This window comes from Babylonia areolata, chromosome 22 (assembly GCF_041734735.1).
Source record: "Babylonia areolata isolate BAREFJ2019XMU chromosome 22, ASM4173473v1, whole genome shotgun sequence".
Lineage (NCBI taxonomy): Eukaryota > Metazoa > Mollusca > Gastropoda > Neogastropoda > Buccinidae > Babylonia > Babylonia areolata.
Genome location: NC_134897.1, coordinates 21,727,037 through 21,744,587, shown reverse-complemented (window position 1 = coordinate 21,744,587; position 17,551 = coordinate 21,727,037). Strand labels below are relative to the sequence as shown.

At 43.8% G+C, this 17,551-nt stretch overlaps 1 protein-coding gene across 2 annotated transcripts in view; it reads right to left on the bottom strand.

Moving 5' to 3' along the window:
• LOC143296886 (tyrosine-protein kinase CSK-like) overlaps positions 1-17,551 on the bottom strand; it is a 62,009-nt gene that overhangs the window by 11,748 nt on the left and 32,710 nt on the right. For both annotated transcript variants that reach the window (XM_076608871.1, XM_076608872.1), the window contains exons 7-10: positions 13,632-13,734; positions 12,465-12,623; positions 8,462-8,561; positions 2,944-3,039 (exon numbers count right to left, since the gene is read on the bottom strand). In XM_076608871.1, coding sequence (XP_076464986.1) covers positions 2,944-3,039; positions 8,462-8,561; positions 12,465-12,623; positions 13,632-13,734 — 458 coding nt within the window. The remainder of the gene's footprint in view (positions 1-2,943; positions 3,040-8,461; positions 8,562-12,464; positions 12,624-13,631; positions 13,735-17,551) is intronic.

The following is a 17,551-nucleotide window of genomic DNA, read 5'->3' as shown; positions in this document are numbered from 1 at the left end:
TATGTTCTACATTCTGACTTGAAGCAATGTGTAGTGGAGGGAGGTGTGACACACTACTTATATATCTACGTGACAACAAAAATGATAAGATTAATAATAATAACAACATAAAGAAGAAGACTAGAAGTACATTTATCCACTACTTTCAAACCTTACAAAGTGCGTTTCCATATCATATCATTCAGACACAAAGCACAGAACAACACCCGTATTCATGCACAGATGAAACAGAGAAAAGGATTAACAGAATCCGGATAAAGAACGGATGTCTGCATGTAGTTTGCAATTAAGCTTCATTTTTCAAAGCGGCTTTAAATAGTAAAACAAAATCTCTAGCAGAATTAAAAGAAAAAAAAATTCAAAGGTGTAAGTGTGTGTGTGTGTGTGTTAAACAAAAAGTTTGTTTTGTGCTAAGAAAAAGAAGAAAACAGATACTCCAGTTCCAGTGTTCAGTAAACAAAAACTACGTCTGAACTTCTTTTTTTAAGTTTCCTGCTCAGGAAGAAAAGACGTTGGGGGTGGTTATGGGAGGGGGAGGGGTAGGGAGTGGGGGAGGGAGGCTGCTGCTGCTATGTTTAAACATATTCCTGTTTAATGCTGTCAGCATTTCCTCCTCATTTAATTTTTTTTTTTTTTTAAGCCAAAAACAAAAAAACTTTGTCAACTTCTTCTCCATCTAGTCATGTATCTTTACTTCTTTTTTTTTTTCTTCTTTTCTTCCATTTTGTGTTCCACTGTCTTCTCTCCCTTTCAATGAGCTTAATTTCTTTTTTTTTCTTTTTTTTTTATGTCCTGTCTTCTTTCTTCTCTTCAGTTCTTCACCGACTTTGTCAACTTTTTAACGCACCACTTCTTGTTTCTCACTTACATATCTGTTTATTTTGGGTGTCCTTCCCATCTGCCCATGTGGGTGTTCTGTCTTTTCTTTTTTCCTATCTTCAAATCATATTTTTATTTCATTGTTGTGTGTGTGTGTGTGTGTGCATGTGCAAATCTAACAGTGACTGGAAGGAAGAGAGAGTGAGTGCATTCAAACGTGTTGAAAGAGGGTGCATGTTGTGTAAAGTATGTTTTCTTCTGAAAAAGATTTTCTGTCATCATTCTGTCATCATTCAAGTCTTGACCAGTTTCCTTTTCTTTTCTAATTAAACAAAGTCAACCCTCCCCTTGTGCATCCACACACCTTACTGTTCGGACTTGTTAATCTTTGTGCATGTGTCTGACAGACTTTTTGCAACATCTGTTCACTTCAGTTCTGATTGAAATACATAGATTAATTAATTGATTTGAATTCTTACACTGATTTGGATAATTGTTACATGTCTGTATGAGTGTATATATGCGTGTGTGTGCACGACTGAAACCTGACTGAATGACACAGGAAATGAATGATGAATGCCCAGTGGCCACTGTCATTCGGCTCTACCCAGGTACACAACCTGTCGTGTTTGTAAAGTGTTTAGAGTTTGGTCTTATAACAAGAGGATAGGTGCTACATAAGCATCCATATCATCATCATCATCACCATCATCTTATCCAAAACTGAGAACAAAGTCAAGCAGAAAGGGAAAGAGTAAAAACTTTCTTCGGATCCTCTGTTGGCATACCAGTTAAAAAAGGTGCCAAGCCTGTGACAAAATGACACTAGAGATGGCAGTGTGTGTGTGAGGGAGAGGGGAATGGGTCAGTGCATGAAAGCAGGGATGCTGGGAAAAGTGGTATGACTAGTACCAAATCAAATACTGGGAGGCAGAAACAGATAAACACACACACACACACAGATAGGGATAGAAAGGCGGTGTGGCAGGATATACATATGGGTTCCAGAAAACAGTCAATACCATGAGTACTGAAGACAAAAAAGGACAGAAAAGAGATTCAAAGAGAATAACACTACTGACAGAACAACAGGACGTTCATGGCACATGAATTCCTTCCACTCTGGGTGCACAGATGCTTGAAGACCCCCCACCCCCCCAACCCCCCAATGAGGGGTTACTTGCGATAGGAAAGTGTCTGGTTTTATCTGGGCACAAAATCAGTAAAGGCATTGAACACCCCATGCAGAAGATGCTGTGATGGGCTGAACATTTCATAAATAACCATTGAGCTGAAAAAAACATTCCTCAGTAACCAGCCCTGATTCTTGTGGGGTTTTTTAAAATTTTTTTTAAATTTTTTATAAAGAGCAGCCAAAAAAGAAAAAAAAAATCTTTATACAGCAATATATAGAATAAGAAAAGGAGCGGAAGGAGGATGAGAAGGAAAAGAGTCTCTCACTGAATTCCAATTGCCGCTTTCTCTTAGTCTAAAAATCATATATTGTTTAATAAACTTACGTTCAATTTAACATACTTATTCTGACTCACTGGTTCACACTCTGGCAGGGTCCTGTGCAAAACACAACTCTGCCCAAGCGCAGAATATGAATATTTAAAGTAGCTGCGACTGAGTCTGAAGTGATCAGTATCAATATCAGTAGCTCAAGGAGGCATCACTGCGTTCGGTCAAATCCATATACGCCACACCACATCTGCCAAGCAGATGCCTGACCAGCAGCATGACCCAATGCGCTTAGTCAGGCCTTGAGAAAAAAATTAAATAAATAAAATAAATAATACATAAAAATACTACTACTATTAATAATATTTATAAGGCGCAAAATCTTGATGAAGTCAACTCTTTGCAGACACACATACACACATGCATAACAGATATGCAACAAACATGCAGTTTCACAGATATAAAAGCACAATCAAATACACATAAACGTACATGATCCCCAACACACACACACACACACACATTAATCCACAGTGTTGTTTTGACACAAACCGAACTGTGTGACTGAGAGCGTTAAGTCTAAAATATGTGGCACTGTGGAAGTGTTTTTCACAAAGAACGTGGCAGTGAAGGGGTTAAAAAAACACAGCAACGACTCACATGTTTCTTCAGAGCCTCCGGCGCTGTCCACTTGATGGGGATCTTGCCTGCTGCCTGCCGGAACTGATCATACTTGGCCATACCAAAATCTGACACCTGTCACACACACACACACACACAGAGCTAGACTGTTACACACACATCAAATATCTAAGCTATGTTTGTACATAACAGGCAGCTATGCACACATGAAATATCTAACCTATGTACACAACAGATTGCTGGTGCTACGCAAACATTAAATATCTAAGCTGCTTTCCATACGCACATGCAAAATATCTAAGTTTTGTTTCTTAATGATAGACAGCTATGCACACATAATATATCTAAGCTCTATTTCCATGTATTAAACTGCAATGCACATAAAATATCTAAGCTGTTTTTGCAAAATAGACTGCTGTGCACACACAAAATACTTGTTCTGTTTCTACATATTAGACTGATACGCACATATAATACTGAAGTTAATTCTACATAACAGACTTCTATGCACACATAAAATATCTATATTGTTTTTGCATAAGACTGTTACACACACGTAAAAAATATATGCTCTATTTCTGCATATTATGCAGCTACACACAGAAAATATATAAGCGGTTTCTGTGTAATGAGATAGGTGGGAGAATAGTTAAAAAAAAAAAAAAAACCTCATCTGCCGATACAGTCTCTTAGGGTCTGGTTTTGATTGCAGCTCTCACCCTTTGTCCCAAGTTTGGCTAGACATATCAAACTGAGCATCAAGTCATTCGGATTAGACAATAAACCAAGGTCTTGGTGTGCAGTGTAGTATCAGGCGTATTTATAGCAGCCTCGTTCTGGCTACAATAATGATACTTGTGATCAACCAATGGACGGGCGTGATATTTGACACCACAGGGAAGAGAACGACGGCCGAAGACAATGAGGAGGACTTCTTTGTTCTGCCCTTGAGAAGCCTTGCTGCTACATACATACAGATATAGCTGAAGCTGGTAAACCACACACCAGGCTAATCTTAGATGGTGTCAGAAACGGGATACTGTGAGCAGATTTTTCTTCACTTACATCAGCCGAACGATCGTTTGTTTACACTGACAACACATAGATCTAGTACAAAACCGTCGAACTGATCGTGAAAGTGACAGTTTAACATCATTTCCATCATGGCAAACCCTGCAAGACAATACACAGCGAATGTACCATTGCCTTCCAAGTTGAATGTAGAGGGAGGAAGCCTCGCACACAACTGGAAAAAGTTCAAACGTCTGTTTAACAACTATATGATAGCAAGCAGATTGAACCAAGAAGAGGTATCATTCCAGACCGCAGGTTGTTGTTTTTTTTTAGCAACCATAGGCGAAGAAGCCATGGAAATGTTTGATGGTTACCACTTTGATACGGAAGATGACTGAACAGATTTACAACAAGTTATGAAAGCTTTTGAAGACTCCTGTATAGGTGAGTCTCATGAAGCATATGAGTCACACAAATTTCACACGCGCCGACAGCAGCCAGGTGAAAGTATTGAAGCTATTGTTGCATCTCTTTGTCAGCTTGCAAAAACCTGCAGTTTTGGGAATGCTCAGTTGGAAGATCGCCTGATTAGGGACCAAGTAGTTGTTTGAGTTAGGGAAGAAGCAGTTCGAGAAAAATTTCTTGAAGATAAAAAGCTGATAAGATGTTTGAACATTGGCCGAGCATTTGAAACTTCAAGACAACAGTCTCACTCCACAAGTGCTGGTCAAGAGGGATCTAGCATGCAAGTCAATAGACTGCAGCCAACAAAAGAGCAGAAGTATCAGAAAAAGAAATACAATGCCAAAGAAGACACAAACTTCAAGAGATGTACTTGATGTGCAAAAAGCCCAATGCATGGACGTAATGATTGCCCTGCCAGAGAAGCAGAATATAGAAAATGTTTTCAAAGAGGTCAATATGCTGCAGTCTGCAAGTCAAAGAAGGTAGTCAGACGACTAGAAGAAGATGACACTGACACTGACATACTGTCTGGCTCCATTGAAATTGAGGGGGAGAGCTCCAGTTCTGTTAGTGTAGTTGAAGAAGACATATGGCATGGCAAAATCATGACAAATAGAAAGTTTGTCAACTACAGAGTGGACACGGGTGCCGATGTTACGGTGGTACCAGAGAGATACTTCAAGAAAAATTCTCCACTTATAAAGAAGACTGGCAAGAAATTGTTCTGTCTAGGACAGAGTCAGCTGAAAGCTGTTGGAGTAGTACATACTACATTATCAACAAACAAGACTTCCTCAGATCAAGATCTGTACATCATTTCCAACTAAAAGGAACCTCTGTTAGGAAGACCAGCCATTGAAACTCTTCACTTGTTAGAAAGAGTAAATGCCATCAAGCAAGAAAGCGGACCTTGGAAAGAATTCCCAGAGTTGTTCACAGGTCTTGGCAAAAGGAGGAAAGAATGCAAAATCCGACTGAAAGATGATGCATAACCATTTTCCATTACTGTACCCCGACGCTTGGCAATACCTATTAGAAAGCAAATAGAAGAGGAACTCCGTAGCACAGAAGAGGAGGACATTATATGCCCAATATGTGTTGACCTGACCAAACTTAATGAAACTGTTCACTGGGAAAATTTTCCACTCCCATCAACAGACCTGCTTCTTCTCTCTGGGGCCACTGTGTTTAGCAAGCTGGATTGCAACAGTGGGTTTTTCCAAATACCACTTGATGAAGAATCCCATGAGTTGATGACCTTCATTACACCATTTGGAAGATACTGCTTCAAGTGCTTACCATTTGAAATCAGTTCAGGTCCAGAAGTGTTTCATCATGAGATGACACATATTCTTGGCGGAATTCCTGGAGTCGTCTGTGACACAGATGACATTCTGGTCAGTGGAAAAGAGAAACAGGAACATGACCACAGACTGAGAACTGTCCTACAGAGACTGAAGGAAGCTTGGGTCACTCTGAATGACAAGTGTGTCTTCGAAACGGACAAAATCAAATTTCTGGGAAACATCATTTCAAAAGATGGAATTCAAGTGGATCCAGCCAAGGTTCAAGCTGTTACCAAACTACCCAGACCAGAGAACGTGCATGAGCTCCGTAGACTGTTGGGCATGGTAAATAATCTTGGAAAATTCACACCAAATCTGGCAGATATCACAAAGCCACTGCGGGATCTACTGAAGAAGGAAAACTCATGGACCTGGAATGAACAGCAAGAAACCTTCCAGACAGGCGTGATATTCGACAGCACGGAGAAGAGAACAACGGTCGAAGACAACAAGGAGGATTTCGTTGTTCTGCCCTTGAGAAGCCTTGCTGCTACATATATATAGATATAGCTGACACTGGTAAACCACAGGCTAGGCTAATCTTAGATGCAGCAAACACTTGGAACACTGAAAAAGAACCCACAGCAATAGAACGATTGTTGTCTGGCAAAGTTGTGTTGAAGCAGTCCACTCTGATAGGTACACAATTATATAAGCATGCACTCAGGGTTTAAATAAACATGCTGGGTTGTGCTGCTTGTCAAGCATATGCCTAGCAGATATGGTGTAGAATATATGGATTTGTCCGAATGCAGTGATGCCTTCTTGACAAAGTGAAACTGATACATAACAGACTGTTGGTGCACACATATAGACTGATGCCCTCCCTTGTCATTTCCATATTTCTATATGCCTGCAAGACATGGACCTTGACAGCTGAACTAGAGAATACGATACAGGCCACAGAGATGATTCTGGAAGATCCTTGGCATGACATACATGGACCTCACCACAAATGATGAAGTGCATAGAAGAGTCAAGCAAGCTACTGGGCTACATGATGATCCACTGACCATTGTGAAGTGGCCAAGACCTTCCTGCATGGAACAGTGCAGAGGGCAGGGAGAAAAGGCAGGCAGAAGAAGAGATGGAAGGACAACATCTCAGAGTGGACAGGTCTGACCCTGAGTGTGGCTGTCAGACAGACAACCATGAGGAATGGAGGAGGCTGGTTGCCAAATGTGTGGTGTCCCAACGGTCTACGAGACTACAGATAGCTGGCTAGCTAGACAGATTGATAAATATGATCTTCTGCATGCACATATTTATACAGCAAAAAGGGGGGATCTTGCACTGGCAGGTCTGCACTTCTGTTGACCTGAGAGATTAGAAAAATCCCCATTCTTAACACACCAGGCGCTGAGACCAGGATTCAAACCCGGGCCCATGAGATTGAAAGTCCAATGCATAAAACACTCAAAATGGAAATTAACAAATAATGAGGCCAGGAGATGAAATGATTAACAAACAGTATAGAGTGCTCTCTCCATTCACAAGGTGCCAGTCTTGAATAAAAGCTAATTTGTGTTTGCACATTTGTTGTGTCTTTGCTGCTGTGTGCACATGTCAAAAGATCGGTAGAAGGACAGGCCCGGCGCTTCCTTTTTTGAGGAAATGTCTGGGTTTGTTCCAATATTCTTTCTTTTACCTGTGTGCTAGCTGAATTGGTAGCGTAAGCAGCACTGACTTAAAGTTGTGTACCTTGTAAATGGAGCGAGTTACCACTCTTCACTATTTGTTAATCATAAAACACTCAGCCACTGCATACAATGACTGAACTGTGGAGTGATGGCCTAATGGTAACGTGTCTACCCATGAAGTGAGAAAATCTGAGGGTAAAGGATCAAAACCCACTATTGCCAGAATTGTTTCCCCCCCCTCTACTAGACCTTGAGTACTGGTCTGGATGCTGGTCATTTGGATTATGTGACAAAATGAGGTCTCACGCTTGCAACAGAACCCATGGCATCAACAGGGTTGTCCCTGGCAAACTTATGAAGAAAAATCCACAAGTGTGTGTGTATGTGCATGATTGAAACCTGACTGAATGACACAGGATTTTTTTGTTTATCTATTCATAGTCTGTTCATCTAAGATGATAATGTTAGACGGAGAATGACACAGGAAATGAAAGATATGGATGGATACCTTATCAACGAATGATGAATGAGTGCCTAAAGGCCGCTCTAAGTTGGATCTACACAGGTAGGCATCCTGTTGTGCAAGTGATTCCATGTTTGTAAAGCGCTTGGAGTTTGGTTATAGGCACTACTTATCTTCTTCTTCGTTCGTGGGCTGCAACTCCCACGTTCACTCGTATGAACACGAGTGGGCTTAAGTGCATGACAGTTTTTACCCTGTCATATGGCAGCCATACTCCATTTTTGGGGGTGTGCATGCTGGGTATGTTCTTGTTTCCATAAACCACCGAACGCTGACATGGATTACAGGGTCTTTAAAATACATATTTGATCTTCTGCTTGCATATGCACACAAAGGGGGTTTAGGCACAAGCAGGTCTGCACAAATGTTGACCTGGGAGATTGGAAAAATCTCCATCTTTTACCCAACAGGCCGAGATTTGAACCCGAGACCCTCAGACTGAAAGTCCAACGCTTTAACTACTTGGCTATTGCACCCGTCGGTGCTACATATAAGTATCAGCAGTAATAATAATACTTATGTTTTGAGCCCCACGCCCATGTACACACCTTGGCCCTTTTCTTGTCGTCCAGCAGCACATTGCGTGCGGCCAGATCTCGGTGCACCATGTGTTTACCTTCCAGGTACGCCATGGCCGCACAAGTGTCTCTGCAACCAAAACAATCCACAAAGGTCTACTGTGCACACTGGGAAGCACTGGCCACCCCTGTGATCATGTGCATATGCACATGTGTGCACAGCCTGCACACCCACAAACACAAATATGCCACTTAGCACTTAACGCCTTTTCTAGCAAATGAACACACACACACATATACGTACAGATGCATACACCCATGCACAATATATGATGAAGTGATGCATAGATGTAAGAAAACTTACCTGGCACTTGGATTCCACAAAGGAGTTCTAGCACTTGAGGAGAGGTTTCTTCAGGCTCTGAACCAGGAGTGTCAAAACGAGGAAAATGAGACCTATCATCTGCTACTGCCTGCCCACAGTGCCGCCATGTTTATGTGACTGCCTCTGGGCTGCGTTCTCATCTCCCCGAGTCACTGATGTCTTCATCGTTCACGATGGACTACCATGATGATGTGACTATTGCATGAGTATAACTGTGATAACTGTATGTGTGATTTACTTTTAAGAAAACATTCAAGCATCTTCAGTACATATACTGCAAGACTGGGATTCTTGTGTACCTTTTGTTTTACGCCACAGATTAAACGCTCTTACTGGAAATCATAAGGCATAATGCATGTTCTGTATGGCTCCTATGAGTGTTCAGCTTTCAATTTCATGAGGCCTTTTAGACGTAGGAGCCACAAGACCTCTGTGGGAATCATTCATCTATTTATCTATTGACATTTTTTATATCTTGTAGTGTATCCTTGTATTTCTGGATATGAAAACAGGGAGGAGTGAGAGGAAAATGAACAGAGCTCCAGTGCACTCTACAGACATTTGCAGAGGTTGCACTGCATACCCTATCAGTGCAGCTGCACTGCAGCTTCTATGGACCAGCCCTGCAACAGCTGAGTGCACTTTGGGGAGCAGACATTTTGCATGCATGTGTGACTGAGCGGGTAAGCACGGGCAAGCGTTTCTGTGTGTGAGTGATTGGAAGTGATTTTTCAATATTTTCTTATTTTACTTGGATTTCATGTATCTTAATGTACAGAATTTATTGGCGTCTTACATCCGTCTTACATCCACGTGTATGTGTGTGTGTGAGAGTGTGTGTGTGTGCATTTTACTTATTAATACGATTTATTCCCTTGATGTTTTTATAAATGTATTGTTGTACAATACCTTATGGTCTTAACTTTGTGTGTGTGTGCGTATGTCATTTTAGTAATAAATACCTTTAATTTAATGGATGTTTTCATTTGTAAATATTGTTATGCAATACCCTATTGTCTTAACATGAGTATGTGTGTGTGTGTGTGGAGAGGGGGGAGGGTGTGGGTGGGGGGGGGGGGGGTTAGTCTATCATCACCTATTGGGAATTCTTATTTGACTAGTTTTAATCTCTTTTTATGTTGCACATGATAATTTTATGTTGGTGTTTACAACGAGCCTGTGATTGCACAACTTAATTTCCATGTGGATTAATAAAGTGTTTTTTGACTGATTGATTACTTTGCACGCAAAATGCAAACAACATCATCAATAACACAAAAAAACACAATCCCCTTGAAAACACTGGCGAACAATGTAGAGGCTAAAGCCAACAAGCCAGAAATCATCGAGTAAGAATACAACTAATTGAGAAAACGAAACTAAACATGCCCCACACTGCAGTATGGAAACATCTGCACTCAGTCCAAGGGAAGCAAGACCAGGTGTTATGGATAAATCAGTACTTTGGGGTAACAATGCCTTCAGGGAGAAGAAGGAGAAGACAGTGATTTATCTATTTTTATTTTTATTCATTTATTTTTTTTTCCACATTTCATTTTAACGTATTGCTGTAGAAGAAATACAGCATTAACACATTAACTCGCTCCGGACAAATAGTTTTCTCCCTTGCTTTTCCCTGCAGACAACCCATTTGTTAGGGTTAGGGAAAAAAAAATTTAAATACAAAACACAATGTAACTGAATGAAAATTCCCTGCACTTGACCCACTGACCCCTCTCCTCACGTCATGTGTACGCCCACCCCCCTCCCTCTCTTCACTGCTCTCAGAAGCTGAGTCAGTACCTTTCTGCTGGTAGCTTTCTTCACTGCAGATACTTTATTCAATGTCTTCATCATCCTTGTCAATTACAAAATCTTCAGTTTGAAGCATTTCAATCACTTCAGCAGCAGCAAAAATCCGCTGTCATGATCTAGTTTGGTCCAAAAATTTCCACTTCTATCGCCTGCGACGCCATTTTCGATACGTATGCAGATTAGCTTGTCATGTGGGGTACCAAGGTCAACGGCTGGCCAGCGAGTGTACAGTCATGGAAACCTTACGAACAAACTTTCCATTCAACCCTTGACACATCTGCAATGCCTGGTGTAGCTGCGATTTTTATGCTACCCCATGAGGAAAATGTGGATAAAATTTTAATTGTAGAAACCGCTATAGCGTTCCATCATCCAGAATGTTATCCTATGTCAGTTCCATCGTCTGAAGCGAGTTAAACAATTCCAGAATACTACAGTGGCAATTCATTTGCAAGGGTATTTCTATATCATGACCTATAAAGGAGATAAAAAAGAAAAGTACAGCAACAACAAGCAAAGGAGAAGAAGAAAAACAAACAAAAAAGCAGACGACATAAACAACAAAAGGTTCATCGCACATTCAGCAATACCGAGAACGTATCATGGCCAAAGGAAGAAGAAGGAGAAAAACAGAACTGACATTATCTAAACACCAGGATTTCTAATATACATACATGTATAATCATACACACATACATATATTTTCATCGGCAGCCAAGGTTATAGATCCTTCAGTAGCAGTACAAGTGGTGTGTTAAGATGTATTCTTAATTATCAACTGCCAATTTGTTTTAAAACTATGTACGTTCATTGCCCTTCTAGCATTGTGTTCTATCTTGTAATGCGAAGAAAGATGCCATTCAAATTGCAGGGTCAAATCCAATGTGCAAATTTTCAAAACTGACTTTTGTAAATACATATTTTTCTGAGGAGTATCAATAAATCAAATACTTCACCCCTCCACTTCCGCCCCTTAGGTTCAGTCTTGTCAAGGTCTTCAGTGTCGGCGGATTCATGGGGGACTACCGCTGGAGGGACGTGGTGGCGGTCACCACTCTGGAGAAGATGCTCACTCAGTCTGGCTCTGCGACGGGCGCAATAGCCGAGTGGTTAAAGCGTTGGACTTTCAATCTGAGGGTCCCGGGTTCGAATCATGGTGACGGCGCCTGGTGGGTAAAGGGTGGAGATTTTTATGATCTCCCAGGTCAACATATGTGCAGACCTGCTAGTGCCTGAACCCCCTTCATGTGCATATGCAAGCAGAAGATCAAATACGCACGTTAAAGATCCCGTAATCCATGGCGGTGTTCAGTGGGTTATGGAAACAAGAACATACCCAGCATGCACCCCCCCGAAAACGGAGTATGGCTGCCTACATGGCGGGGTAAAAATGGTCATACACGTAAAAGCCCACTCGTGTGCATACGAGTGAACGCAGAAGAAGAAGAAGTCTGGCTTTGCCACTAAGCTATTATTGTCGTCACTAGGGGGCTTAGTAGGTGGTGTCCTAAGTATGTTAAATAAGATCAGGCACCACTGAACACCACTGAAGTGACTCAGCAGCAGTGCAGGGTCTCCTCTGGTGTGTGGCTTCCAGGGGACCTAACACTGATGGTTCCCTGTGGACTGCCGGCACTGGGAATGTGACAGGCTAACCCAGGTGTGGCTGTGTGAGGCTGGAATGAGCGGTGTGGGAGTACTGCCACAGAAACAACACAGATGATGGGGCAAAAAAAAAACAACACCCCCCCCCCCCCCCCCCCCCCCAAAAAACAAAACAAAAAAAAACACCCAAATACTTAATCTGACAGGTGAGCTGAACGAGTTACTCACGTGGAAAAGTTGATCAGGTCTTTCTTGGTGATGACGGCGCGGCCGCGGCTCTGCAGGTAGAACTCCAGGCTGCCGTTGGACATGAACTCTGTCACCAGGTACAGCGTCTCCCCCTCCACCATGCCAATCAGCCGCACCAAGTTTTCATGCTGCACCGACCTGAACACCGTCCGTGCAGTGCAATACAATTGTTACGCTGCCCCCAGCCCCCACCCCACCCAAAATTTTTTTTAAAAATCTATGTTAAAGGTGCAAGTGCTTTATTCTGTTCATGTATGTCATTTGGGGGTTAGGGCCTTTTTGTGTGTGTGTGCGAGCAAAGCAAATGTCTGTAGTCTTTCCTTAAAAAAACAACAAAAACAAAACAACAAAAAAACCATAATTCTTTTTCATTTTCTTTAACCTCAAATGCCAAGGATATCTCTCTCTCTCTTTGTGATATATACCTTTACATATATATTTATTATATATCTTTTGAAAGATAGATAAATAGATGTGTGTGTAAGTGTGTGTGTGTGTCCACTAAAATGCTTCAGTATTTTGCCATGGGACGTATACTTAAATCTGCTAAGATGTTTCAGCATTTTACACAAGACTACAAATACCCCCTCCCCCTCCCAACACACACACACAAGAATAAACACACACATACCCGACAAGCAAAAGACTACAACACCCCTCCTTCATCAAATGCACAAGACTACACCCCCCAAGCTCCACTCACATCATGACAGAAGCCCCCCTTAAGCTCTACTCACGTCATGACGGAAGCCCCCCTTAAGATCTACTCACGTCATGACGGAAGCCCCCCTTAAGATCTACTCACGTCATGACGGAAGCCCCCCTTAAGCTCTACTCACGTCATGACGGAAGCCCCCCTTAAGATCTACTCACGTCATGACAGAAGCCTCCCTTAAGCTCTACTCACATCATGACGGAAGCCCCCCTTAAGCTCTACTCACGTCATGATGGAAGCCCCCCTTAAGATCTACTCACGTTATGACGGAAGCCCCCCTTAAGATCTACTCACGTCATGACGGAAGCCCCCCTTAAGCTCTACTCACATCATGACGGAAGCCTCCCTTAAGCTCTACTCATGTCATGATGGAAGCCTCCCTTAAGCTCTACTCACGTCATGACGGAAGCCCCCCCTTAAGCTCTACTCACGTCATGACGGAAGCCTCCTGAAGAAAGGCTTGCTCCCCTCGGTTCTTGTCCTTCAGTTCCTTGATGGCCACTGCCTGCTGTTTGTAGGTGCCCTTGTACACCTCTGTACACACACACACACACACATTATGTCCACCTGCTGTTTGTTGATGCCTCTGTACACCTCTGCACACACACACACACACACATTATGTCCACCTGCTGTTTGTTGATGCCTCTGTACACCTCTGTACACACACACACACACACATTATGTCCACCTGCTGTTTGTTGATGCCTCTGTACACCTCTGCACACACACACACACACACACACACACACACACACACACACATTATGTCCACCTGCTGTTTGTTGATGCCTCTGTACACCTCTGTACACACACACACACACACATTATGTCCACCTGCTGTTTGTAGGTGCCTCTGTACACCTCTGTACACACAAACACACACACATTATGTCCACCTGCTGTTTGTAGGTGCCCTTGTACACCTCTATACACACACACACACATTATGTCCACCTGCTGTTTGTTGGTGCCTCTGTACACCTCTGTACACACACGCACACAACATTATGTCCACCTGCTGTTTGTAGGTGCCTTTGTACACCTCTGTACACACAAACACACACACATTATGTCCACCTGCTGTTTGTAGGTGCCTTTGTACACCTCTGTACACACAAACACACACATTATGTCCACCTGCTGTTTGTAGGTGCCTTTGTACACCTCTGTACACACACGCACACACACACACACACACACACGCATTATGTCCACCTGCTGTTTGTTGGTGCCTCTGTACACCTCTGTACACACACGCACACAACATTACGTCCACCTGCTGTTTGTAGGTGCCTTTGTACACCTCTGTACACACACACACACACACACATTATGTCCACCTGTTGTTTGTTGGTGCCTCTGTACACCTCTGTACACACACACACACACACACATTATGTCCACCTGTTGTTTGTTGGTGCCTCTGTACACCTCTGTACACACACACACACACACACATTATGTCCACCTGTTGTTTGTTGGTGCCTCTGTACACCTCTGTACACACACACACACACACACACATTATGTCCACCTGTTGTTTGTTGGTGCCTCTGTACACCTCTGTACACACACACACACACACACATTATGTCCACCTGTTGTTTGTTGGTGCCTCTGTACACCTCTGTACACACACACACACACACACACATTATGTCCACCTGTTGTTTGTTGGTGCCTCTGTACACCTCTGTACACACACACACACACAACATTATGTCCACCTGTTGTTTGTTGGTGCCTCTGTACACCTCTGTACACACACACACATACAACATTATGTCCACCTGCTGTTTGTTGGTGCCTCTGTACACAAACTCACACACATTATGTCCACCTGATTTTTGTAGGTACCTTTGTACACTTCTGTACACAAATACACAAACACATTATATCAACCTGATTTTTGTAGGTACCTTTGTACACCTCCATACACCACACACACACACAATGTCAATAAACTGTAGGATCCTCTTTGCATCTCTGTATATCACACACACACACATACACAGACAGAATACATACACACACACACACACACACACACACACATAAGGTCAACAAAAAATTTGCAAGTGCCTCTGTACGTCTCTGTACACCACAACACACACACACATACAACATTATGTCCACCTGCTGCTTGTTGGTGCCTCTGCACACAAACTCACACACATTATGTCAACCTGATTTTTGTAGGTACCTTTGTACACTTCTGTACACAAATACACAAACACATTATATCAACCTGATTTTTGTAGGTACCTTTGTACACCTCCATACACCACACACACACACAATGTCAATAAACTGTAGGATCCTCTTTGCATCTCTGTATATCACACACACACACATACACAGACAGAATACACACACACACACACACACACACATAAGGTCAACAAAAAATTTGCAAGTGCCTCTGTACGTCTCTGCACACCACAACACACACACACACACCATGCGCGTGCGCACACACACACACGCACACACAGACACACACACATGCGCACGCACACACCACACCCTGCCCCTGTGTAGTTTTTTTTTCTTTTTAATTGTTTATTCACTTTATCTTAAAATAAAATATGTTCTTACCCAAGTGTTTTCTATTTACATATTTGATGTGTGTGTGTGTGTGTGTGTGTGTGTGTGTGTGTGTGTGTGTGTGTGTGTGTGTGTGTGTGTGGTGATCAGGGAAGGGTGTACTTGTCACTCATTCATTTCTTTTTTTTTTTTCATTTCGCCAATGAGCCAAATGAATTTTTTTCTCTTTTAACTGCTTGAAGCAGACAATGAAGTGTTTGAATTTGAATTGAACTGAATTAACCCCCATTCCCACCGCTGACCTCTACCCCTCCTCCCCACACACCCTAACTGATCTCTCAGCTCCCAAGTCCCCGCACCCCGTCCCTCCACCTCCACCTCAACCCACCCCACCTCTCATCACCAACTTCAAACAGTCCCCCCACCCCTCCCCTTCCCTTCACCATTACCCCCACACACACACACACACACACACACCCATCCCACGCCTCTCAAGTTTCCCACACTGCACCTACCCTCCCCCCCCCCACACCCCCCCCACACACACACCCTTCGCACCCCACTGCCCCTATCTTCCACCCTTATCCCTGACCCCAAACATTGCCACTAACCTCCCCCCTCCTTCATGTCCCACCTCTAGCCCCCAAGCCCCTCTACTCCTATCCCTATCACCACACCCCCACCACTATGATCCCTACCCCCAACACCACCACCACTATGATCCCTACCCCCAACACCACCACCACTATGATCCCTGCCCCCAACACCACCACCCCCAACACCACCACCACTATGATCCCTGCCCCCAACACCACCACCACTATGATCCCTGCCCCCAACACCACCACCACTATGATCCCTGCCCCCAACACCACCACCCCCAACACCACCACCACTATGATCCCTGCCCCCAACACCACCACCACTATGATCCCTGCCCCCAACACCACCACCACTATGATCCCTACCCCCATCCCCCACCCCCACCACTATGATCCCTACCCCCAACACCACCACCACTATGATCCCTGCCCTCAACACCACCACCACTATGATCCCTACCCCCAACACCACCACCACTATGATCCCTGCCCCCAACACCACCACCACTATGATCCCTACCCCCATCCCCCACCACTGCCCCCACCACTATGATCCCTGCCCTCAACACCACCACCACTATGATCCCTACCCCCAACACCACCACCACTATGATCCCTACCCCCAACACCACCACCACTATGATCCCTGCCCCCAACACCCCCACCACTATGATCCCTGCCCCCAACACCACAACCACTATGATCCCTACCCCCAACACCACCACCACTATGATCCCTACCCCCAACACCCCCACCACTATGATCCCTACCCCCAACACCACCACCACGATGATACCTGCCCCCCAACACCACCACCACTATGATCCCTACCCCCAACACCACCACCACGATGATCCCTACCCCCAACACCACCACCACTATGATCCCTACCCCCAACACCACCACTGCCCCCACCACTATGATCCCTGCCCCCAACACCACCACCACTATGATCCCTGCCCTCAACACCACCACCACTATGATCCCTACCCCCAACACCACCACTGCCCCCACCACTATGATCCCTACCCCCAACACCACCACCACTATGATCCCTGCCCTCACCACCACCACCACTATGATCCCTACCCCCAACACCACCACCACTATGATCCCTACCCCCATCCCCCACCACTGCCCCCACCACTATGATCCCTACCCCCAACACCGCCACCACTATGATCCCTACCCACAACACC